This window comes from Opisthocomus hoazin, chromosome 6, assembly GCF_030867145.1.
Source record: "Opisthocomus hoazin isolate bOpiHoa1 chromosome 6, bOpiHoa1.hap1, whole genome shotgun sequence".
NCBI lineage: Eukaryota > Metazoa > Chordata > Aves > Opisthocomiformes > Opisthocomidae > Opisthocomus > Opisthocomus hoazin.
In genome coordinates, this window is record NC_134419.1 from 28172348 (window position 1) to 28199163 (window position 26816).

The following is a 26816-nucleotide window of genomic DNA, read 5'->3' on the forward strand; positions in this document are numbered from 1 at the left end:
CCTCTTATGAAAAAAATGCATTGACATTTTAAAGACAACATTTCACAGAATCACAGGGTGTTCGGGGTTGGAAGGGACCTCTGTGGGTCATCTAGTCCAACCCCCCTGCCGAAGCAGGGTCAAATTTGGATTGTCTTCAAATACTTCAAAGCAATATACACTTCATTCTATAAGCAAGTGCATTCGCCCACTCCGCTCTCAAAATTTTGTATAAGCATTAAACTGAAGATTATAATTAACGTCTCTTAGTTTACTGAGCAGAGAACCCACAACTATCCCACTGAGCCATGGCTGTAACAGAGCACACTTGCGCTACAGCAGCGCTCCGGCAGCAGCCGAAGCACCCACGCTCCAGAACACAAACCTCTCGGCGTGAACAGGCCTGCCAGGAGGACACCCCCAGCCCACCAACGGCACGGCCACCGCTATGGCACGGGAGACACGGGACCACGCGAACCACGTACCCGCTCAAAATAATTCTACCGCAGAGTTTGCTGAAAAGCCTCCCAATTTATTGACTGCAGGGAAAAGAGAGCTCAGCCGACATGAAACAAAATTATGAGGAAAAAGCGTCTGAAACCCTGCAGAGCGGTACCGCCAACGGCCGCACCCCTCAATCCCCTCACGGGGCTCCCGACGCCCAGGCACCGACGTCAACCCCGCCGGCGAGGCCGCGGCCCGCCCGCTCCCCTCCGCGGCGCCACTTGCCTGCGAGGCCGCGGCCTGGGAGGGGCCGCGGGGCAGGGCCTGCCCAGGCGGGCGCGGCCCCAGGGAAGCTGCGGCGGCCGCCGGGCGATGGGGAGGGACGGCAGGCAGTGGCGGAGCCGGCTCCGGGCGCGGGGGGGGGCAGGCAGCGAGGGTCCCGTTCCGGCCGCCGGTGGCTCCGCGTCTCCCGCGGCCCCGCCCCGCCGGCGCCCCGACAGCATGCCCGGGACCCGGATGGGGCCGCGCCCACCGCCCCCGCGCCCCGGTGCCCGGATGGAGCCGCGCGGCCGAGCCGGAACCGCTCCCCGCCGCGGCGCGGGGGTTTCCTCCGCCCGCCTCCCCTCCGCCGCCCCCGGAGCGGAGCCGAAGGGCACAGGCGCGGCCCCTCCGCGGCCGGGGCGGTGCCACCGCCGGCGGCTGCCCCGGATCCAGTTCCCCACCGCCGCTTCCTGCTCCCGCCCCGCCTCACCATAGAGATGACAGGCGCGGCGTGGGCTGCGGAGCCTGCCGGGAAGGGAGCGGCGTGCCGCGGCCTCGCAGCTTGACCGGCCGGCGGCGGCGCCGAGCCTGCCTTAGGGAGCGCGCGGGCCGCCGCCATGTCGGCAGGGAGCAGCGCCGGCGAGTGGTGCCTCATGGAGAGCGACCCGGGCGTCTTCACGGAGCTCATCAAGGGCTTCGGTGAGGGGGGAGCGGGGCCGGGGGCTGGGGTCGCGCTGCTGGGCAGGCCCCGCCGGTGGCCGCGGCTCTTCCCGCGCGGGCGCAAGGCCGGCCTGCCCGCCGCCTCCAGCGGGATGCTGCCCGGTTCCCCGGCGAGGGGCGCGGTGGGCCGGGCGGGAAGGGAACGCGTCTCCTGTGACCTCTGCCCGGCTGCCCCGGCCCGGGGCCGCGCTCGCAGCGCCCAGCGCTTCCCGCGTCGCAGCGCCGTGCCTCCCCGCAGGCCGCGGACGCGTTCACGGCGGGCGGCCCCCGGCTGGGGCAGCTGTGAGGGGGCGGCCCCGGCGCTCCCGGCTGCAGCGGAGCCCGTCCGACCGCCCGGGGCCGGTGGACGCTTCTGCTGGGGAGCGGCGTTGCGGGGAATACCTGCGGCGCGCGGGTACGAGTCCGGGTTGTGTGCCGGCGGGCCTGGTGGCGGAGGTGACCGGGCTGGGCTGCCGTGCTTGGCGGTAGCCTGCAGGGACTGCTTTGGCTGTTACAATATTACATTTTGTGTTGCATTTCGTTTAATGTCTTTGGCAGTACTGTGACTCCATGGTTTTAACAGCAGGTAAGCGTACGCAGGATTTTGGCCAAAGAAGGAGAACGATTTTGTGGTAGCTTACTTGATTTGTAACTTCTGTCACGTCTTTTTGTCACAAGTGGAGTCTAGGCGTGCGTCTCCTTTTGTGTTTCTATTTGACTGATAGATTAATTTTTCACATACCAAGTATTCGAACATTTGGGTCCCTGTCTTATAAAAATGGCTTGCCTGAGTGTATTGTTTACAGTATTTTCAGTCTGCTACCATGGGTCTTTCTCACGTTTTAAGTTCTTTGGACTAGCTGACAGTGTCTTTAAAAACAGTATTATTTTCAGCTGAGCAAAGGACGTGAGGTGACCAAAGATATGTTAATTTCCTTCTGCTTCCTTCTTTGTAAACATAGCTGTATTGTAAAGATAACACCACCATACACAGGAGAAATTACTGAAATAACTTCTCTTGAGCTGTCTTGTTTGTTTGTTGTTAATGAAGATGCGTTAAAGCCTGTAAATAGACTTTTCCATAACCGGGACATGCAAGTTGTAAGTGTTACCAGAATTCTTTCACGTGTCTGTCTTTACTGGCTGCATCCCTTTTAAGTGGGGTGGTTGAAGAAACCTGTATCTTCCCTTGTTTCAGGTTGTAGAGGAGCACAAGTTGAAGAAATATGGAGTTTGGAACCAGAGAACTTTGAAAAATTGAAGTAAGGCACTTTTCCAGTCCGCATGGATTTTATTCACATTTGCGTGAAGTTGCTGAAAGAATGTGTACTAAACTCAGGTGTTTTTTTTGGTGGTGTTTTTTTTGTTTGGTTTTTTTTGGCATTGTTTTTTCTTCACTTTCTGCAGAAGTTCATTAGGATTTTGATTTAATTGAATACCTGGCAATTAAATTACTTTTTATTAATGCCTTGGTACTTGGTATAGCTTTTCTCCTTTTGGAAAGAGATGCTAGTAGCAACTAGAACGTGAAAATAGATTTCTAGTGATTTTGTCATTGGCTTGCGCTACATCCTTTGAGAAATTATTTGACAAATATCTATTCCTTGCTTTATCTCCCTTCTTCCTCACATAATATGATATTGCATCTGTTGCCTTAATTTACTGTACTTTTGTATCTCGTTTTTCCTGCATAACCACTACCATATGTATGTGAAAGCACGTAGTCTTGTTATAACTGACAATGATATGACTGATGTCATATGCAACAGTTCTGCCCTCATTAGGCAATGTCAATTCTTTTACCATTTTTTCCATGATGTGTTAATTGTTATCTGTGTTCACATACAAGATTTTAAGAGGAATATGTCACCTAACCCAGACTATTCTCTATTCCTGCATGGATATCCTAAGCTTCTATAATTAATCTTTCAGAAGATATAGCAATTAGTACAGATGTTGTAGTTTTAGAATTTTTTCTGACTGAAGATACCTGACAAGTGACACGTGAATGGCAGAGATGTTACTTGAGAAGTGGTTTATGTACTGCCTGCACTATGTACTTCATGTGATACTTCATCACAACATTACCTGTTTTGTTCACAAAGTAACAGCTTTACTTGCTTGTACTGTCAGATGTGTATCTTTCTAGTCTTCAGTGATGGCCAGCTTCCTTCCTGCCTCATTTTAACATAATCACTAAGAGTTTAAAGAATATAAAACATGTAGCATTTTTCAGATTCCCTCAGTGGACCCACTGTTTAAAAAGATGTCTCGGACTTCTGATCAGAGCTTAGGGAAAGGTTTCTCATGCAGTACAGTAGTGTGTACCTTTTGTAGATAAACCTTTTGTGGCATCTTTGTGATGATGACCTTAAATTCAGGTTGATACGATGAGTAAGTTTTTGCTTAAATGTAGCTGTAGATTTTGTAAAAATTCTTTCCTCTACTAATAAATTTTTGGTTTATGGGAATATTAAATACAGTGCAATATGCAGTAAAAGCTGTTTACTGTGCAAGACATGCAGTGTGAAGAGCAAGACACAATTTCAGTAGAAGAGAAAACTGAATTTCTCTTCTCAGAGAGGTAACTCAAAGGATGAAGTTTCACAAGAGCTTGTTATCTTTGAATATTTCATTTATGCCTAAGAGGATCACCAAAACTTTAGTTCCAGTTCTTGTATGTGATTGACAAATGCTTTGATGGCTGTTTATCACTAACAAATTCAAGAGTGTTGTGCAACAGCAGTAGTTACAGTAACCAGGAAAACTGGTCCTGACTTAGCATTTAGTCAGTAATTTTGTAAGTCAGATTAGGATTGTTTAGCATATATGGGAATAAGCCTGAAGGATGTTCTGCCTAACTGAAAGACCACATCTGAAATTTTCAGTGCGGGTTCCCTCTGTCTAGAAGTTGCCCTGGTGTCAGCTGGGATAGAGTTAATTTTCCTCCCAGTAGCTGCTGTGTTTTGGGTTTAGTAGGAGAGTAATGTTGATAACACCAATGTTTTTAGTAGTTGCTGTGAAATCAAGGGACTTTTTCCGGTTTCTCCTATTCAGCTAATGAGCAGGTGTGCAGGAACTGGGAGGGAGCACAGACAGCCAGGCTGGCCAAGGGAAATATTCCATACCATAAATGTCCTGCTCAGTTTAGAAATAGGGATTGGCTGGGAGGCAGGAATCTGTTCTTCTCATTTTCTGTGAGTTCAAATCCTCTCCAGTCTGGGAGTTCAAACTTTTTTGGAAATTCAGGATTTCGGGGTTGTGCAGTCGCTGCTTGGGGGCTGGCCACGAGTTGGTCGTCAGGTGGTAAGAAAAATTGTATTGTATATACTTTGGTTTGCATATTCATTATTGTCATTGTTGTTATTAGTAGTAGTATTTTTCCTTTGTTGTCATATTAAACTGTCTTCCTCTCAACCCATTAGTTTTACTTTTTGTCCATATCTTCTCCTTATTTCACTGGGGAGGAAGGGGAGAGGTGGATGAGTGGCTGTCTAGTGCTTAGCTGCCGACTGCTGGGTGAAACTACAACAGAATTAACTGATTAATTAACAGAGTTACTGTACCAGCATACAGTTAAATTATAGTAGGGGTTTTTGGCTTTGATGTTTTTTATCAGTATGGGTGGCTTCTTCCCCCCCCCCAATCAATTTTATTTTTTAGGCCAGTACATGGGCTGATTTTCCTTTTCAAGTGGCAGCCTGGAGAGGAACCAGCGGGTTCGGTTGTTCAGGATTCCAGACTGGATACAATATTTTTTGCTAAACAGGTAAGGCAAGTTCAGTATTTTTCTTTGATATGTCATGAAACATAGCTTTTAACACTGAAAGATGAACTGGCTTTTTGTTAATATGTACACAAAAAATAAACTTTTCCAAGGTGAAATAATTTTAACAAATTCTGTGAGAATAGGAACTGTGTATTAAAAGATGGTTAACAAAGCAAATCAGATTAATCTGTTAAGTCAGTCAAAAATATCATCAGGTATGGAAGAGTAAAGCTCTTATTTATTTGTCAGCCCTCTCCTAGAAGAGTAAGTAACTCTTCTGTGCAATAAAGAATTACTTGATAAATGTTCTTAGCAGAATGAGCAAATTATTTTTTTGAAACCACTTTCAACAAATTCTGGGAAGAAACGTTTATTTTGGTGCAGTTTTTATTTCTTGTGTTTCTCAAGTGCTCTGCAGCCAGGGCAGAGTGTAACTCTAGGATAATACTTTAAGAGTTTGCAGACCATTTTGGCATGGAAGTTTTAAGTATTTAAATCAGAAAGATGAGTTTAAATTAGCAAAATGGCTTTTTCCTGTGATTTCTAGTGTAATCCATCGTGTCTTGTTAAATACTGAGTAGCACTGAAATTCTGTGTTAGCTTTGACAGGCTGCCTTGTGTATTGTTCACAAGCAAGAAAAGCAACAGAAAGTAACCAGAATGAAAGTAGGAATATTTAATACATGTTTTTAACTCTTTTTAAAGACCTGCTTCTCAAACAGTGATAAATGTAACAGTCCAAACAAGAAGTGTAACCCTACATATACTAATTTCAAAGCATTCATATCAAAGGGCAAATATTAGGCTTTCTATGAAGACTCTGGTGGTTGTTTTGGGTTTTTTTGTTTCATGGTGTGAGAGGGTCTGGGGGGGGAGGTTTTCCCCACAAACACAGAAGTGTTTTGTATGTAAATTTCAGGATATAAAGAAGTCTCTACAGACTTCTAGCTGAAAGTATAGAAATATGAAAAATAATGGAAACATAAGGTGTATCTATAGCTCTACTGGCTATTCCATATGTGTGCTTCTGTTGTGCAGATAGTAGTCTTTGATTTGTTTCTTTTATAATCACCTTACTGTTTCATGCTATCATGGATGATTTTATTCATTCATCTTTATTACTGTTTCTTCATTCTTCATGCTGCAGCTCTTGAGTCCTGCCAAACAGTGTCCACCATTCTTATCATAGAGTCATAGAATAGGTTGGAGGAAACCTTCAAGATCGAGTCCAATCATTAACCTAACACTGTAAGTTCCACCACTAAAACATGTCCCTAAGCTTCTCATCTATACGTCTTTTAAATACCTCCAGGGATGGTGCCTCAGCCGGTTCCCTGGGCAGCCTGTTCCAGTGCTTTACTGGTGCAACTTTGGGCCATTTCCCCTTGTCCTATTCCCTGTTACTTGGGAGAAGAGACTGACACCTACCTCGCTACAGCCTCCTTTCAGGTAGTTGTAGAGAGCGGCAGTAGTTTGCCAAATGCCTTTATAGGTTGATAGGTCCGATATGTACTGGCTTAGGGTGTAATTTCTACCTAACTAAACACACTGTTAGTGATCAGTAGGCTGTGGCTACAGAGTAGCCTTGATGCAAACAACCTCATGGAAAATCCTTGACATAACTCTCAAAAGGTAGTTACTTGGAAGGAGGAAATTACTCTGATGTGAATCTAGAGAGATTTTTTTTAAGATGAAGACAGATTTTCCCTCATTCAAGGGATTTAATCTTTCTTGTTTTCTGTCAGTAGTTGAGATTCTCCCAGAACTGCTGCTCTTGTGGACGCTGGAAAGTTTCAAAGCATTTGTCTGCTTGCTCCACTTTTGCTTCCTCCTCCACCCCCCTCCACTTCCCTTTTTGAAGCATGATACTGTTTAAAATAAAGTAGCTAAGAGGAGCTTTGTTGAGGTTTGTTGGGATTGCAGAATGTACCTCAGAAAATTTGGATAATGTTCCACCTACTAACAAAACCATCAGAAAATTAAAAGCTAACAACGAATAGTCTTCTTTTTTGTAGCTTTCTTTGAAGCATTCATGTTTTACAATTTTCTTGAGCCTAAAACCTCTTTGTGCAGGTGTAGGAACTTTCTAATCTTCCCCCTCCTTCACCTGCTACCTTTAAGGAGGGTGTGCTGGGGTGACTCTGAGAATGAATTGATTTTAGCATGGAGAGCAGTTTCTAGAAATGTTCACCGTTTTAAGATAGCAGTACCTAGTTACACCACTTGATGGCGTGTAGACACATGTGTGCTTGTGTTTCATGTCAGTTCAGTTTTTCCTGGACTGAGGTATTGTGACTGAACAACTAGTAAAATAGTCACAAAGAAATTAAAATTAAAAGTCAACAGAAAGATGAAGGGAATTAGTTTTGGTAGTTTGGGGGAATTTGTAATACCAGTTTAGCTATTGTGACTTTCACACTGGAGGAAGTTAGCCATAGAGATCCAACTTGACAAGCTACATTTTGAGGACTGCTAGTGTTTTTTCAAGCAAATGCTGATGATGAAAGCCAGATGTCTTGGTCCTCCCAACCTGTCTTGTTTTGACTTCATGGTTCTGTATCTCTCTTGCAATGGCTCAGCTGCTCGCTGAACTTCCATGAGCCAGTGCAGCTCATCAGCCAGCAGTTTTCTATAGATTCTCTGTGCATGTTTTCTGGGCTGGTCTCCTGCCACATTATGATATGTATTTGTCCAGTGAGTCTGTGTGGGCCAAAGCTGTTAAAAGGTAAGTGAGAGAGAACAGGAGTTTTGTTATACTGATGTTACTGCATTTTTTGAAACCACAGTCTGTGAATCCTGAGTCACCCAGGAGCACAAGGGAAGACAAGCATTAATACTAAATATTTCTTTTGTAAAATACCAACTCCTCCCAGCTATCGTGCAGCTGGGCTCGTGCCTTTTTTTGTTTAGTTCTGTGCATGTTTGAAGTCCATTTTTATGGTGACTTTGAGGATGCAGTTTTGTTATCTTTCAATAATTTTTTCAGCTATCAAGACTTTTTTTTTTTAATTACAAGGTGATGAGTAAGGTAACCAACCATGTGTTCATTTGCAGGCTGGAACCCCAGAACAAATAGATTTGTTTTCCGGGTTAGGAAAATTTTTATGACATTCAAGATTATTGGTCTGTTGATCTGTATCTTCAAAACTGACATGACACTGGAGCCCTAAACATCTCAAGAAGTCTTGACTCTTTCCCTTCCCATACATTTTCTTCTTTTAAATGTTACCATCTAAAGAGATATGATACAATCCTTTTTACTACAGAGAAGTTTTAAAAATGTCATTTTGAATCCTGTATGAGCAAGACTAACCATTAATGTGTAACAATTTAGCATGGAAAATAAATGTTATTACAACGTCTCTCAGTTTCTGTTGGAATTTAATTAAATGTTCCATCTTAAAAATTGTTTCATTTTGGGGGGGACCTTTAGTTAGATGTAAAAGGCTACAGCTCTCAAACTGTGTCTAGCAAAACATCTTTAAAATTGCATTAGGAAACACATGATTTTGGTAAGAAACTTGTGTGTGCTCACATTTTGCTTATACCCACTTTCATAACAATGTTATAGTTGAATTCCAAATGACATGTAGGTCTTGTTGAAAGGTAAATCACGAGTACGGTGGGGGGGTTGAATTTTAAATTCTGTCTACTATGCATGCATTTTAAAGGAATTTTTTTTTTTAATGGTCACTTCTATGTGCACTCATGTTATATTTGGCCTCCCTGTTATGCCTAGGTATGATTTGGTCCTCTATTTGAGGCCACACAACTCTGGATGATCTTACATACCCTTTGAGCTAGGATACCTAGGCACAATGAGGTGAGTTAAGGATACAATTTCAGCCTTAACTCTGAATTTCCTGATTTCTGTGTTGCTTAAGTAGGCCCTTGTTCTTATTTTTTAGACACAGTGGCTACACAATTGTACCACTCAATGTATTCGGCTATCTTCAGCACTGTTTTGAATAGCTGTATTCTGTGCTGATCACTACAGAAGTGGAAGTGTCTCTTGACAAAAAAGAATGCCATTGTTGCAGACTTATGTACTGAAAGTTTTTAGTTTAATAACCTCTTCAGATTTTATTACTGCAGTATTGGTATCATTGCCTTTGTTTTGTGCCATGTATTTATTTTATGTTGCATTGTGATGATAGAACATTACAGTTGTGATAATAAAACATTAACTTCATTAACTGGGAATAAAATCTATATACCTTCAGAAGGAGGATCTTTTAAATGAAGCTGTTAATAACAAAACATTGGTCTTTAGTTGTGTATGCCACTAATGAGAACATATTATATAGGGGTTTTTTTTAAGATTTCCGATACTTCAGTTGATTTCAAACTCGAAACTTTTGACATTTTCAGGTTTGGTAACGTTAGGGTAGACCAGATATCCATGTTAAAGCTAAACTTAGGATGATAACTCCATGAAAGTAACATGAACTTGCAACACAACTAATCAAAGTTAGAAAGAACTTTTCCTGAAACTATGGGAAGATTATATCTTTATTCCAAAGACATAAAAATAAATGATTTCTATAGGATTTTGAAACAGGAAGTTTCAGAACTTTGTTCTAATGCTGAATTTTTCACATTGAGCTTTGTAATGCCAATTGTTTTGTGACATCGGGATGCTTAGCAAGTGAACCCCAGAGATTTGCTGGTTATACTACCAGTTACACTCAGGGTTGTCCACAGCTTTCTGAAAAACAAAATACATAATCCATTAGATGGAGCATGTGAGTCAAGGACTTAAAATGCTTCAGCCCTAAGGTGATCTGGAAACTTGGATTGGATCCTTAGGGAAAGGTGTATGCTGATGAAGTTATGCATCTTAATTGAAGAGTAGGACAGAGTAGCCTATTCACATGGTTCTTTTGTTTTAAGCTAAGCTTCACTTGGTGATAGGGCAATTTTCTCTTTTGTTTCAGATCATCTCACTAATGTGCTATTGCTTGCTTTCAAATATTATTAAATGCACCTTGTAGATTCGCTAGCAAAAGCTTTGAAGTATGTGTATCTACTTTAAGTTGGAGTCCTGAATATTGATCAGTGAAATATCTTACCAGGGCCTCCTGGACAGAAATATAGAAGCAAATGTTGGGATTTCTGGACAAATACAGAAAACCCTCTTGCGTTTCCTCAAGTTAAAACATAAATCTAAAAAAAAAATTACTCTAAGACACCTGCATATATTGTCATGCTGTCTAAATGCAGAAAATGTTTTCTTCCAAGGCTAAGACACCTTAAGTAACAGAGATGCATTGGAAATTAGGACAGATGGGTATCCTGACCAGTTTCTTTCTAGAATGGCTCATTAGCTTGTGTGTATAGCAGTGCTGGACTGGCTGTGTGCATTGATAGAACGCTGTGCCCGTGTGATAAATAAACCTTGCACTTGTCTACATTTGGTGCTGCAGTCACCACCTCCTCACTCTGTGCCTTTCACCCAGCCCATGAACTGCCACTAGCTATGTACCTCCTTCTTCCATCTTCATACTTCTCTCACATCATCTGGATGCAGGAACACACTGTTTCTATGCCTATCACCAGCACTTCCTTCTGTTCCTCTGCTACAGGGCTATTCTTACTGCCTTTTCCTTACCTACTGCCTTTCACTTTCTGAAGAGTTTTTATAGTTCTATAATGTATTTCCATTTCAACAGCTGGGGGCCACTGGCCCAAGATTTGCTTCTGTTGCATATTGTTTTCTAGCAGTAAGAGAAGATAGTTTAGCTTGATACTTATGTCCTTAAACAGACTCGTCTTGTGTTGTAGTTGGAATACAAAAATATATTCATGCTGAAAGGCAAATATTTGATGAGACCACAAATTCTCTCCCAAGTTTAATTTTTCCTTCTATTTTTGCTGTTATCTAGCTGGTGCAACACAGTTTCTGTGTTGATCTTGCCTCTAGGTTCAAACCCTCTCTATTTTAATTTACCTTCCCTTTTTTGAAGCCACTATCAGGTTAGCAGTCTGCCAGAGCAACTGATTTTTCCATCTTGATTTTTCAGTAAGAATAGTTACCACTTAGTGCTGTCTTTCCCTATGATGTCCTGTATTAGTTATCATTCAACAAGTGCAGTTTGCTATAGCATCCCTATCTTCACTTTAGTAGCACCTTTCTAGTAGTTCTTCACTGCAAGGATCTCTACCTTCTTTCTCCTTTCTCTATCACCTTAATTACAGTGTTTGCAACCACTGCTTCAGGTTAGCATGCTGTAATCCACTGAGGATCTTCCTGCTTTCATCCTAGTACTACTTTTACAACTGTCTCTAATACCATTCCCTAGTCACATCTCAGAGAATCTTTAGTTCTTGGTTCCTTTCATCTATGTTACAGTATTAATTCTCTCGAATTATGTCATTGTAGTAGTCTGTGGGTTTTAATTTTTCTGCTGCTGTTCATTACTTCACTACCTTTGAAGGATTTTCCTTCCATGTCCTTTATTTTGTAATTGTGTAAACTCTAGCCTTTAGCTTGCATACCTGCAGTTTGTTTGAGTTTCGATTGCTGTAATCTGTTCTGTGTGTGTAGGTGACTCCCTTGATTGCCATTGAAGTCAACTAGATTGTTACTCCTTTATCATTTGCACTATGCAGACATAATCTGAACTGAGAACACCCAGAAGTATAGAAAATGAGTATCTGATGTGGCATGTGGTATTAACGTAGTAGGATTTCCTTTGTTAGGGACTAGCTTTGGTTGTAGAACAGGTTGGTTGTTTTTTTTGTTCCCCCCCCCCCCCCCCCCCCCCCCCCCCTTGTTGGAAGTGGTTTCGCGTTCACAGCCATGAACTAATTTTCATTTTAATACGAGATCAACATCCTCTCTCCCATTCTAAGGTTTAAGTAGTATTTTCAATTGCAAAATAGTCTCATGGACTGAAGATACATTATTTTTTGTTGCCTAAAGTTCATTGAGAAAAAAATGCTAATATGAAGTCTTTCTTGTATTACGGCCTTATACCATTTGATTACTGTGCTTTTAATTCAATCTCAGATTATGTGTAATAATCTTTGTAGTGTCTTTCTCTCTTTAAATACTGTATTTTAGATATTACTAAGCAACATTAAAGACATGGCTGTAATGTGAAGGGTTGTGTTTATATTTTCTACAGATGGACTATTTAACACTTAAGTCTAAGGAATGGTGTCACACAAGCTAATAACTTAAATGTTAGGCTGAAAAGGATAAGTATACTGTAAATTAAGAAACAAGTGAAAATTTTAAGATTTTATATGGCTTATTATTCAGCAAACTGTTTTTAAAAAATCTTTACATCTTGGAACACTTACGAGTTTTATTAGTTTATCCCTAGGATACTTGAAATGCTTTGTCCAGCACAACCTTTAAATAAAAATTCTAGGTTCCATAATGTGCTTTATTTCATCAAATTATTGTTTTAGCACCTGCTCGTGGTAGGAATTCTGGTTATTTGAAGGACATACTCTTTACGAGAGTTGACTTCTTTCTTTTTTTTTTTTTTCTTTTTTTAGAAAGAGAGATATAATAATGTAATTTAGGTAGCTTGCTTTGAACAGTACTTTATTTGTCTTTCCACTAAGATTACAGAGTTCCTGTATTTCTTTTATGTCCTTTATTAATTGCTTTAGGGAGGTGGTGAGGCAGTACTGAGCAAATTCTCAACACTTGCATTTTTTTCTAGGTAATAAATAATGCTTGTGCTACTCAAGCCATAGTAAGTGTGCTATTAAATTGTGCTCATCAAGATATCCATCTAGGAGAGACATTGTCAGAATTTAAAGATTTTTCACAAAGTTTTGATGCTGCGGTAAGTGCCTACTATTTTCGGTATTTTAAGTATTCTAGTGTTGTATCTCCACTGGCTTGCAGTTTAATTTTGTTATTTACTTTCAGATGAAAGGTTTGGCACTAAGCAACTCGGAAGTGATTCGGCAAGTTCACAACAGTTTTGCCAGGTAATGCGTGTTTTAAATCCAGGCAAAATTTAGGCAAATTCTCTTTCATCTCAGATTTTGTTTAAAACTTTCTTTGCAGACAACAGATGTTTGAATTTGATGCAAAGTCTTCAGCAAAAGAGGAAGATGCATTTCACTTTGTAAGCTATGTTCCTGTTAATGGACGGCTATATGAACTAGATGGCTTAAGGGAAGGACCAATTGATTTAGGTAGTATTTTGTATTTTTTATTAATGTACTTCATTTTAACAATAGCTTATTGCAATGGATTGGTTGTGTGTTATAGAATCAGTTACTTATTTTAATAAAGTATATCTTTAAGGTTTTCTTAATATGCTATACAGGTTAATACTTCTTTGCAGTTATTTATAGTGTTATGTTTTTGTTGGTCTTAAAAATGCTGTTTTCTTCCTGCTTCTACAGTTTTCTCATGATCTCTCCTTTCATTCAGTAATCAAATGACCAGGCCATCCAGTCCAGTGGGCTTGTAATACCTTAATAGTTTTGTTACAAGAGAGACATTTACATCACCCACTTCTTGTGGATGTTTGTGCTCTTTCCTTTGTGGAATATGTTGTTGTTCTGAGCTGTCTCTAAAGAAACCTGGTAAACCTATGTAATCTTTTTGACTTTCCTTACCAAATGCGTGCAATTCCTTTTGCTAATATTTTCCCCCAAGTTTTCCTTTGTGGTATTGTCAGCCAAGATGATTCCCATGTCGTGCTTTCAAATCTATTTTTTCTGAGTTGATTATAAACTATCCCGTTATTTTGTTGTTTGTTTCTTCTGTGGGAGCATGTTTACAGCTGGCTCTATACACTTTTGATACATTATGTGGCTGACATTTAGACAGTGCCCTTTTTCTAAAATAGCAAATATTTTCCCAATGGTTTCAAAAGGAGTAGCTACTTTAAGCACACTTTTAGTCTCTGTAAGACTGGTTCCTGCTTTGTGTCTTCTAATCTTTAACTTGCAGTGCATGTACCAGCTTGTGTATTGAAAAGCTCTATAGTGCTTTCCATGTGTCTGCACTGTCTTTTGAGTCTGGTATAATCTCAGAATGTTGCATGCTTCCGTTCCAAAGTGTTTTCCCAGTTTTCTTGATAGTTGTATTTATTTTTAGGCTGAGTAATGGCTTGTTGCTAAATCTCATCTTTAATCTACCTAGAGAGACTTTACAGTCTGCAGACCTACCAGTAACATAACTTTTATGGTCACAAGATCATGAGTCTTTTCATTTGCTTTAAGGTCTTGAAATTGTTGAAGAGGCATTATCAACTTACGAAATTACCTTTAGTTATTCTCTTGTTTATTTAAAATCAAGTTATCTATCATATATCATTTTATATTCTTTCCTGTGTCTGACTTCTTATATTGTATTGCATCTACATAGTGTTAACTCTTTATTTTGTCTAAATGGAGCAGCTGTAGCTATCCATACTTTTTTCTTTTGCTGTCTACTTTTATGTTGTCATACCAACTAATTCCTTGTGTAATGAAAATCTTACATAACATACTTCCCCCCCCCCCCCCCCATTTCTTTGTTATCAACAAAATAAATGTTAGATGTTTATGCCCTTAGAATCTGTGTTTGGTCCATTGCTTTGGCCAGTACATTATTTAAATATTGTTATTGAAAAGAAGTCTTCCACCTCCTGAGTAATCTGAGACTGCAGTTGCCAAGGAAAACCTACTTGTTACCTACTCTGAAGTTGGTTCATAAGCCTGAATTATGCAAGTCTTGAATTTGCAATAAATTTTGCAAAGATGATTCATTTTATTTCCTTCTTTGTGTTTTTTCTAGGTGCATGCAGTCAAGATGACTGGATAAGTGCTGTACGGCCTGTCATAGAGAAACGTATACAAAAGTAAATGGCCATGATGCTTTTAAAATATAACACCTTATATATGTGTAAAAAATTCCTTATTCTTAATTTCCTTCAATTAAAGGCTTTAAACTGAATTTCTGAGGAATGACCCTTATGCATAGTTTTTATGTGCATATTGCGTGTGACTTCAGAACAAATTGCCAAACATGAGCCAAATGTGATGATAGATAAGTATCAAATACGCTGTGTTCCTGTATGATTAATCAAAGTAGATATCTGTGCAGTGAAGAGAGATCCTGCTAGTACTCTGAAAAAGGAAGACCAAGATTAACTCTGTTAAGACAACTGTGGGTCTTTACGAGTGAAAACTGAGTGCCATTACCATGGATATGTTTGGGTGTGTACTTATCATTAAAAAGACCAGATAATAACTATATCCATACAGCTGGTGTTTACAGAAAACAAGTTTTCCTAAGATGTGGCTTGTTTTAGAAATTTAAGCTAGAAAAATGTAGTATAGAAGTTTTTCTGCTTCTCAGCTCTGACCCCAAGCTGCAACCCCAAATGCGTTGGAAGCAAAGTTGATTTTCTGCCATTTTTAGAAAATAATTTTCAAAATGTTTTACTTGAAGACTTTTTTTGATAAGTGAAGCATTACTGCCAAATTCCATTTGGAGAATTTAAACTCTGAAAGATCTGCAAGTCTAATTGCTGAATGTACTTTTCACAGTATGTGAGGAAGTCTCCAATACTTTTTAAGGAGTAACAGTAATGAGAAAGTAAAAACTAGTGCGTGCAACAGTCTTGTGCAAGTTCTGTCATCTATATCATGTTTTGTTTTCTTTTTTGGACAGTTTCAAATACCTATTGCTTGTGACCATAGACAGGAATATCTTGGGAGACCATGTTATTAAGAGTTACATGTTGGATAGTGCTTATCTGAGGTCTGATTTTATTTCATGGCAGTATTGGATCTGTAGCACAACTGAGTTTAGTAGATCTGTTTAGGGTTTTTTTCCCCCCTCATAAAATGTATTCCCTTATAATGAAGGAAACCGTGGAGGAAGATTGTCAGTTGTCATGTTAAATACCAATTTTTAAAGGTTTTTTTGTTGTTATTTTTCCTCATTTAGATACAGTGAAGGTGAGATAAGGTTTAACTTGATGGCTATTGTATCTGACAGAAAGATGATATATGAGCAGAGGATTGCAGAATTACAGCAGCAACTTGCAGAGGTAGGCCATGGTTTTTAAGTTAGTGGAGTAGTTCTCTGATAATAGTTGTGTCTTTGCCTTGTTATTCACCTCTTCCTTCCTTTGCTCCAAATGGAGTTTCACTACAAAGAACAGGGAAGGATTATTGCATATGTCCAGCACAGTGCTGTGTGGGTGCACTCATGCAGCTCTGATTAGTTCCGAGTGAGCTATTTTGAGCACTTTGTATGTTACCAATTCGAGCGCTTTGTACGTTACGACTCTGTCTGGACTAATTTGCTGTGGTAATGGAGCTGTTCTTTTCCTAGTTCCTGATCTAATCTGCTTAGAACTAACTGCAGAAATTCCTTGAATGTTCCTTAACTGTAAGCAAAACTGAATCTTACTGTGATAGGAAGACAAGACTTACTTTAATTTGAAAAAAATATTAAGAAGTGAAGTGCAGTAATGTCATCCATTTAACATTTTCTGTTTTATGGAAGGAGGAGCCTATGGATACAGATCAAAGTAGTAATATGTTAAGCTCTATACAGTCAGAAGTTGCAAAATACCAGATGTTAATTGAAGAGGAGAACCAAAAATTAAAAAGATACAAGGTACGTAACCTTTGCTTTTCTGATGAGACTGAAAAAAATGAAAGAAAAAGCCAGCTTTTACATGTATATGGGAGGCAGTTGCAATTAATGAGAAGGAATTGGATGGGTACTAGAAGCCCAGTGCTATGTAAATTCATGTTCTATTCCCAAATGACAGGTTAATTATCGGTTTGCTTCCTTTTAGCACAAGGCTTACACATCAGTTTGTAATGGTATCTGTAGCTCCATTGGTTTTGCCACTTTGTATTTTTCTCACTTCAAAATATTTTTTTTAAGCACAGTGAATTCTAGAACTCCTGCAAAGAAATTGCGCTGTGTGCCCCAGGAGGCTGATCAGCATTTTCTTGCTGGAGTTGCTCATTACGCTACTATATGTAACAGTGGCCTCTTACTGACTAGGATTTTTTTGTTTGTTTTTACTAGAAGGACTTTGATGTGTTAGTCATAACTTTTTCTACCAAGTATTCATATAAGCTCTTCCAGCTCTTATTATCAGTTACGAAGAATGTTTATGCATCAGTTGATAATGAAGACTAATCAGGAGATTCTGTGAACTTCATGTATAGATTTATTCTGTGTTTGCACATACATCTTCTAATTTGACTCATAGGTACTTGCATAGCTTTTAGTAAAGAAACGCTTAGGGGACTTGAATTGTTCCTTTGTTATAGTTTACCTGCTGTCTTTTCCTGTGTGGGAAGCAGGCATGTTCTGCATTTTCCTAAATAAGTACTTCATGTCTGTGCCCTGGAAGCATACCATTCTTTATGACATGTGGTGTTTATGAAAATGCAGTATGGGAAAGTTTCTCTGAGACCATCACTTGCAACTTTTTTTTGGTAATTCCCTAATACTCTTAAAGGAATGTTTTGAGGGGAAACAAGCAGGGTAACCAAATGGTTGGTTGTTTTATTTTTTGTTTTTTTAATCACTCAACCTACTTTTTCGGAGGTACAGAAAGTGATTAGATTAAAAATAAGTTTTAAAATAGAAGTTGTATATATCAAGGGATAAAGAAATAAAAGAAATATTTTCATTAGATTTTGTGTTTTTTCACTGAAAATGAAAGAGATTTTTTCACTAGTTTCTAGAAGCTACAGACCAAGACTTCAATAATTCTAATGATAAATTCAAATATATTTCTACAGTACATGAGTTAAGTTGCAAAGTGTTAGTTATCTGTCCCTAAAACAATGTCACTACATTCTGTTCCACAGCATCAGGATGCAGTTCAAGAAACTATACCCAAAATAATACAAAACAAAGCATGTGCATTACCAAGTGTGAGAGTAAGCAAACAAATGAAGTTGGGGGGGCAAAACACCTTAAAATTCATAACTGTATGTTGAAATATTGTGGAAAACGCTTAAAGGTCCACATTTTTGTTTTATGTTAGGGTACCTACTTTGGGTCTATGGAGGTCATTGCGCTCAGTTAGGAAACCAAACAGTCTCCTACCTTTCTGAAGGACTGATCCATTGTAGAAACTGTGAAGTGTTCAGTATAACAAACAGTTAGGCTTTTGCATTACAAGAATGTTTAAGTCTTCAGTCTAGGCTGAGGCCACAACTATGTAAGGTCAAACTGCAATTTAAGTTGGGGGGGGGGAGGGGGGAAGTGAATAGTTGAGGTAACAGTACTTGTTGACGTGTTAACAGTGTCTAAACCATATAACCTACTTAATCATTGAGGGGTTTTCAGCTGTTGTGACAAAAGACTGTAAGGAAAATTTATGCCTTAATTCATCTGGCATGTACTTTCTCACCACGTGCTCAGAATTTTATTGCTTCGACTATTTTTAGCTGGCTGAAATTTAAAAGAGAACTCCAGCTCTTGGGGGGTGGAGGGGAAGGGCAACCCTGAGGATGTGGAAAAATCCCCATTTAGCTATATAGTAATTCTGTTAATGCTTTTAATTTATTTTTAGATTGAAAATATTAGAAGAAAACATAACTACCTGCCTTTCATCATGGAACTGTTAAAGACTCTAGCAGAGCACCAACAGTTAATACCGTTAGTAGAAAAAGTGAGTATTTCCTAGCTGACTTTTAAGAAACAGTATATTACTATAATTCTTCATACAAGATGCTAGTATTGCATCTTCATACTTTCTAATTAATTGCATCTTCATACTTTCAAATTAAAATTAAAAATGCAGTCAAATGTCTTGGAAGCATAAATGGCATGGGTCAGTTTATTTAAGCCGCCACATTCAGCTAGATTGTGAGTTTACCTGATAGTCCCTTGCAGCTCTCAAGAGGCACAGGTCCAGCAGAGACTGGAGATTGTGGAACCAACCAGCTTTGCACTGTTATGCAAAGGCAAACTGTATCTCCCCTTTGATAATCTAAACAAATTTTTCTAATGTTGATATAAGAGAAGGTAATTCAGTATCAACAAAACGAACACATTACAGGGCATAAGATGCTATAATACAAGAGTCACAGGATTTGGGCTTTGCTACACAGGAAATTAAAAGTCCTATTAAAATTGTGATGTGTAGCTCCAGTTAGTATGTGGTAGAGTTCCCCGTGCTATCTTGATATCCCTTTTTGAACTGAAGATTATTTAAATGTATACATACACAGATGTGTATGTACAAGATTGATCCCTTTTGCCAACCTGGACTCTTAATATTAACTCAATTTTGTTGATTTATTCTGTCAACACTAGATGGCAACCTTTGCACAGAGGTTCTGGTAATTTAGGTAGCTTGAAATTTGTTCTCTTCACTCTCTCAGTTCTTACAGTGATTTACTGGCTCATTGTTTTCCCCTTTTTAAGGTGTCTAGCTATTAACTTTGATTTACTATTAAGGCTTATATTAAGGCTTGTTTATTAAAGCATGTCTGTCACTTTGGCAAGGTTATTTAAACTGTATGGCTAGTCAAGTAATTGAATTGTAATAAGGTCCAAGTACTTGAATTGTAATACGATCAGTGCTGGCTTGCATATCTACTCATGTGCCATAGACATGATCCCTAATTCTGAACTCTCACTGAAAAAGGATCTCTATATTATTATAATAAAGAAAGAGCTAAATATTATTTAATGAGTACATTCTTTAGCTGTATTTACTTAGGAAAGTATGTTTGCAAGTCAATAGTTTGTTGGACAGTAACTTTTGGATTCAATTTTTAATCTTTTCCTACTTTGGCTAACTTGTGGAGTTTTCATCCAGTTTCATAAGAGCTAAATATTACTTAATGAGTACATTCTTTAGCTGAATTTACTTAGGAGAGTATGTTTGCAGGCCAATAGTTTGCAAGACAGTAGCTTTTGGATTCAGTTCTTAATCTTTTCCTTCTTTGGGTAACTTGTGGAGTTTTAATCCAGTTTCATATTTAGAAGTTATTTATAACACCATCAAGCTTCTTTTACAAGTAAATTTCCAGTGGACCTGAGCAGCAGGTGATAACAGATCTTAATTCTAAATCACTGAATGTAGATGCAGTTCTGCTCAATAATGAGTGGTAACAAGCAGGTGTCTGATTCAGAATGAACAAATGTTTTGACAGAAAGGTGGCTAGTATTGCATCTGAACTGTCCCCTCTTCTTGCCTAACCTTTTTCACTGAATTCATAAGGAAGAAAATGCTAGTTCCCTGTCAATTTGAACAATCTGACAATCGATACAAGTTGTAAGAGGATCTGTTTGAAGATATTTTGGTAGGAACTGTTGTGGAATTTTTTCCACTCTGCTCTTTTGAAAGATCTAAAAAACAAAGGTCTTGGTAGCTTCAGAGTTTAATTTGTGGTAATCAGTATATCCGAATGCAGCATTTTCTTGTGACATAGAAATAACTTTTCATAAAGAAAATATTTTATGTTAAATGAAATCAGCGTGGAGGTGTGAAAAATGAAGGTTAAATTATGTTTTAAAAGTAGTGCTTTTTTCACTTTTCTTTTTCCCCTATGGAGGTTACCTAATCTTATAGTTTCTATCATATTATGTATTTAAACCTGTACGTATTCTTAAGAGGCTTTATATATGAACCTAGTAAAATAGCAATGGGATACTTCTGAAGGGTCTAAATTTACGTTTAAAATGTCTCTTTCTACGGCATATGTTGCTGAATGTTCAAAAATGTAATGAGTAGTCATTCACAGCTCCAAAAAGAAGGTCTTTGTCTTGTGAGAGCTTATTATCATCTCCCTTTGTTTTCTAGGCAAAAGAAAAACAGAATGCCAAGAAAGTTCAGGAGGCCAAGTGAAGATGACTTTGCAAAATACATCCAATTATGTGCTTCTGAAACTATTTTCATGACAACAAATAAAACTTTTCATAAACTTTTAATTTTGTCCAGCGCACGTTTGACAATTGTATTAGTTTGTCTTGTACTGTATGCACGGGTCTAATTTTCTTCCTTCCTCTGCATCTTGTGCATGTAGTACTGCTAAGCAATATTTAGGTTCTCTTGGTCAATTCAGTATTTAAGTCTGACTTCTGAGAGCTTGGGAAGTGTACCTAAAAATGCACGAGGAGAATGTACCCATTTTGTCCCACTTGAATATGTGATAACGATACCAATGCCAGAGTTGAAGTATAAGCATGAGCTTTCTTTGCTCATCCCTACTAACAATTATAATACTATCCAGTTGTTCAGTGACATACCCTGTGTCTTTGTTTTTATGAAGTATGTGTCTAATTTTTTTACAAAATTCAAAAGTATGAATTTAGCTGTAGAAACCTTTGCAAAGACCAATGTATAATCTCAGAAGATCTGCATTGCTTTAGTAGAAAAGATAATAAATATTCCCATTTTTATTTTGGCAAACTTTCTTCTGTGGTATTTTATTATTGGATAAGATCCTTAGGATATGTATTGGAGGTCATCAGCCTTGTGACGTCGAGTATTTGCATTCTAAATTTGGGTTAGATAGAAGGCATGCTATTCTTTTGGGGAGTTATATTCTTGGATATAAGGTAGTACTGTTCTAGAGTATGTTAAATGCAAGTCTTTAAAACAGCACTTTTTAATTGACCTTGGGAGGTAATTTAGTATAATAAAAAACATGTATGGAAGATTCTTGTTGCTGACAGCGTTGTAATTCAAGATGCTTGAACTGTCTTCTGTGGACCAAAGGGAACGTCTGGAAGCTCTCATGGTCTCCTTCCTTCTTAGTGCTGCTCATATGTGAACTATGAATAGGCAAATTGCTTTGGTACGGATAGTAACAGGCCATTGTAACAATACATAATATTTGAATTACTGCAACACTGTTAGTGTATAGTGCATAGAAATTCATTTAGAACACTTCCAGTTTCTTCCTAAAAGACTCAGACAAAAATCATAAAGAAAAACAAGCTAAAGAACTTGGATTGTTTGGAAGACATTTAAAACCAGTAAAAGATGTTTGTTTCACTTACTTTGCTTATAGGCGTGCTTAGTTAAACTGTGAGGTCCTTTGGTCTTACAGGTTTCTATGGTGAGAATGTACTGGTTTTAGAGAATTTTTGACACCCCAATATGAAACAAATTCCGTCATCTGTTGGTGCTTCATATATGTCGACATGATAAAATTTGGGCAGAAGCGGAACATCTGCTGTGCCCTCCTGCTGCTGAAAGGATCCACTTGAGTCATTGCTGTGGCTCGAAGGGTAAGGTCTGTTTCAGAAAAGAACAGGAGATCCATGTCTGTGTTTTGTACAAAAGTGATCAGATTGATGAGAGCATAAACTAGTAATTAATTGCAGTGATACAGTTTAGGAGAAGAGAAACACTGTTTCTTTCTGAGGCATTTCTGATCTTAAAATTATAGTATAAACTCCATTTCAACCTGTTGAAAAGATTTGTCGATCTTTTGAAGTGGTAGCCTGATAATTCCTGCTGCCCTCTGATATTCTTGGAGAATGTTGATAGTGTCTACAATAAAATTTTGCTATTCCATCAGAGATGTAAACTTAAATTCTATTGAAATCATTCCATTCTCCTTTTATTTGAATACTGGAGCATGTACAAGAGGAAAAGGAATTTTGCTAAAGCAGCAAATTATTTTTGCAGTTGTCAACAAATTTTAATAGTGGGGTTTTTTTTTTTTTTAGAATTTAGAATAAAGTATATTGCAACAAGCTTTCTGGATTTGTGGAATGAAAAAAAGAGAATGGATGTAAATACCAAATTTGAACAAAATTTATTAGTCCAGTGTGAGTGAAATTTTTTTTTTTAAAAGGTATGTAATGCAGAAGTAGGACAACTCAAAACTAGTGTACTTTGTTATATTATAGATTTTTTTTTTTCCTGATCAAAACCTATATGCTAATTTTTGAGAATTTTCACCAAGTTTGTAAAACCATTTTTCATAACGTGTATCTTGTTTTAAAAGGCAATTGTTTGTATTTTGCCTACTTTTAGGACAGTGTCACATGAATGTATATCTGTATTTGAAGCTGATAAATTACCAAATTAAAGGTGCCAAAAAAAGCAAAATAAGAGATTTGGGCCTTAATCTATCTTACAGTTTTAAGGTACTGTGTTTTGCTGTATATAGGGTGGTGAAAGGTTTGCGTTCTGATTTATTTGAAGGGCTACAGCTTTCTCTTGGTATAAATATATGGTGTGGTGTAGCAGTCAGAACTGGAATTTGGCTATGATGAGAATAAAAAACAAATTCAGTTTCTGTGAAGAACTCTGCCATACAGGTGCTGTTTCCTGTTGCCTGAAAGAGATCAGTGTGTCTCCCACTTGCGAAGAGTTTAACGTAAAATCCCACTGTAAAGTTTCAGTGTGAGCTCAGTGTTGCTCTCTGGCTGCCAGTCTTACCATAGTACATAAAAAATCAAGAATCATGCTGTAGCCTGACTTCTTCCTTCACGGGGTAACATTTTATATTTTGTACATGAGTTACTTTATAATACAGATTTGGTATACAGATACAAACTTAGAGTACAAATTTGCACGTTCAGCAGAGTTTTGATCTATGAGTGAATAGCTGCCCAAAGACACGTGAAGATGCAGTAGTCTGTTTTTTGACTAAGAGGGCAGCAAGAAAGAAGTAAGACATAGCACTAGACTCACACAGTGCTTCAGAGAAAAATACTGCTTCCCCCCTCAATGTATTACTCTAAACAAAACTTATTTTGTTCACAGAAAAGTCCAATAGAATGAACTTGCACCAGAAAAGCTTGTTACCCCTGAGCAGAGCAAAGTATTAGAGGAAAGACTGGGTCCAAATGGTTGTGGTACTGATGACACAGTCTCTTGCTCTGTGAAAGCAGGCAGGGAGACTTCGAAAAATAAAAATCAGCGGGCATCTACAAGGCTAGTGTTTTTAGTGTTTATATCCATTCATGAAAATGACCAGATACTGGCAGTTCTTCATCTGAATTCCAACATCCAAAACTTCTACAGCAAGAATTCTTTACTAACTGCTTCATTTAGTAGTGCGAATGAGCTTATCTGGGTTTTCTTTGAAGTTCATGACATCCCTTTTAATAAATGGTTATTGTGGGGAAAATGGTCGTGCTATCTGTACATATGCATATCAGCTTCTCAAATGTCAGATCAAATAGATCTGTTTATTCTCATGATCCTATAAAAGCAGAAAATGTAGGATATGAAGTCTGTGGGTACTTTTGTACATTTTATCTGAATGTAATCAATAAAAACAGGGTCACCCCAGAAAGTGAGTGCTTAATGACTTCCATCTCTTAGAGATGAAAGAGAAACACGATTGAAGTCAACTGTTATAACAGAGAGGTTTTTATTTATCTGTGAAAAGATAGAGGAGAATGATTCCCCCCGCCCTCCCTGACATATACAAATACAGAAAGAACTGTAAAAAAAAAAAAAAATCACTTGGAGATGGAAAAGGCATTATATATCGTGTTGACTTATTTTAATGGAATGTCTTTTCTAGAGTGCTTTCTGAAATTGAATTTAACTTGGAAAATTTCAACAAATTTTTAATGATATTTGAATATATAGTTTCACTGACAAATTCTGATTTTTAAGCTACGTTTTAAGATAACAATCGTAAATCCTCTCTATTCTTCCTCCAAGCTGTTCCTGTAGGAAGCTGTCCTCCTTTCCCTCCCATGAGTTATGCTGTGTGCGTGTTACCTTACAACCTCGCAGGGTAATATTGAAGGCCGTTGACGAGTTAACAGTGGGTTTAATCTTGAGGTTTCCAGGATTGGAGTGCTGGTAGCCCTTAGCTTTGCAAGACTTTTGGTCCTAGTGACTTAGTTAAATCTGCAGTGTTGGTGTACTCTTAAGAGGGAATGAGCAGCAGACAAGTTTTTAATGTATTTTGGTTGCAGTAGTGGTGTATATTTCAAATATTTTGGCGGTGAGGTTATGAAGGCTACGTAAATGGAGACTAAAAGCAGAGGAATACTGAAGAAAGAGTGAACAGATAATGTGTATTTATTTCAACCATGTGGGACTAAGCCAAGTGATTTTTTTATCCCTAAGATTGGTAAAAGTATTTTCCTCATCATATCTGCCGTTGGCTTTGGTAGTCTTGTCATAGCACTATATAAAATGGATGATGATCAGCGAGTGAAGGAGCTGTTTGAAATTATAGCCTTACCTTGTCAGAAGTCTTGTACAACTGACAATGTGACGAGACATTCAAGTCGGTGTTTTACCTGCAGCCAGTAATGACATCTTCAAGCAAATTGCATTTGTCATGGTTAAGAAAAGATGTAAAATTGTGTTACCTTGCATTTGGTACAGGCTGAGGAATATACACATAAATAAATATTAGCTCACATTATTCATAATAGTTATGACTATGAACCTGAGCTTTAAAAGCATTTGCCATGGTTTGTGTAGCGCATTCAGAGAAACTGCAGGCCAGTATTTACTGCTAGATGAGTGGCTGAGGAACAGCAGTTCTCAGCAGCACTGGTTGTGAACTTTGAGATACCCTCTCTTGTTCCCTGACCACGTAATAAAATGGGCACAAAAACTTCAAAATACCCAATCACCTGTCGCTTCAGGCTATGCTCACTTGCCAGAAAACAAAAATCCTGTCTCTTTCGCCAGTGATGTAGGACTTTCTGGTGTGGTGAATAACAGTATAACAAGACGGGGCGTGTATTAGTGTGCATGTCACGTTTGTCAGACATCAGGTGCAAGCTTACAGCGTGGGCTGAGTTCTTTATGTCCTTGATCCCAACACCATATCAGTATATCAAAGTTTGATGTTAACTCTTATGTGGTTTCTGTGATTAGACCTGATGAATGTAAAGAAATGAAATAATTTGTACCCATCCCTCAAACTACTGTGATGGCTGACATATTTTCAGCTATTATCCTGTGGCTTCTTTAAAAGTTGGCTTGCCTACTGGTTTTGAAGGGAAACAATTCTATGTTCTAGACATTTCCAAAGCCTTACATAGTACTTACCTAACCAGGTAGGTGCTAAACCTTTCCTGTAGCAACGTTTCATCTTAAACGCAGTCATGTTGTATATTTCTGATAAGTGGCTGATTAACCTCTCCGTAAGTTGAAGCATGTTTTGGTATGGCAGTGGTAGCAACCAACCTTACTGAATTTGTAAGGCAGCCACATGGAACATTCTGGCTTCTGATGAACTTTAAACACAGAATGTTTTGGTCATCTTCAGAGCTGGAAGTACTTCTTGAGAAAGCTGAAACTCATCATTCCATTACCCTGTGACAACAGGTCTTGCTTAATCAGCCTGAGTAGCTTGAAGGCAAGGAGATCTCTGGAAGAATTAGAGTTGACGCTGAAGTCTATGCTGTCAGACTTTGAATCTCATATATGAAGAACTCCCTTCAAAATTAGTGGGTGTAAGTAGGATGACTAAGCTGCATCAAACTGCTAGTGCGGTTACTCCTTAAAACAAATGTGCCCACCAAAGAATACTTGTAGGAACCTTGATCAACTTCTTTGTTCTCACCCGCAAAAGGTACCAGGAAAGGGGTTCAGTGAAGAAGTGGCAAGTTTGTAGCCTGTGTTCGCTAAACATCTTTGTAAACATTTTTGCTGGTTTTAACGCAAAAGCATTTTAATGTGATTTCTTACTCTAAGAGCCTTTGTCCAATGTAAATCCTTTCAGAGTGCTCGGAAAACCTTGGATAACTATAACAACAAAAGCT

At 38.7% G+C, this 26816-nt stretch overlaps 2 protein-coding genes across 5 annotated transcripts in view; one reads left to right on the top strand and one right to left on the bottom strand.

Moving 5' to 3' along the window:
- Positions 1-1106, bottom strand: part of RO60 (Ro60, Y RNA binding protein) — a 19215-nt gene extending 18109 nt beyond the window's left edge. For all 3 annotated transcript variants that reach the window (XM_075422345.1, XM_075422343.1, XM_075422344.1), the window contains exon 1: positions 709-1106. The gene's annotated coding sequence lies outside the window, so the exon portion shown is untranslated. The remainder of the gene's footprint in view (positions 1-708) is intronic.
- Positions 1000-23180, top strand: UCHL5 (ubiquitin C-terminal hydrolase L5). Of its 2 annotated transcripts, XM_075422348.1 has the most exons (12): positions 1000-1383; positions 2582-2645; positions 5047-5152; positions 12832-12957; positions 13044-13105; positions 13185-13315; positions 14910-14973; positions 16068-16170; positions 16632-16745; positions 17963-18034; positions 18673-18771; positions 20914-23180. In XM_075422348.1, the coding sequence occupies exons 1-12, from the start codon at positions 1302-1304 to the stop codon at positions 20956-20958; spliced, it is 1068 nt and encodes a 355-aa protein (XP_075278463.1). In that variant the 5' UTR covers positions 1000-1301; the 3' UTR covers positions 20959-23180. The 2 variants fall into 2 exon arrangements, with proteins under 2 accessions (XP_075278463.1, XP_075278464.1); XM_075422349.1 differs by lacking the exon at positions 17963-18034 and having other exon boundaries at positions 1003-1383.
- The last annotated feature ends 3636 nt before the right edge of the window (positions 23181-26816 follow it).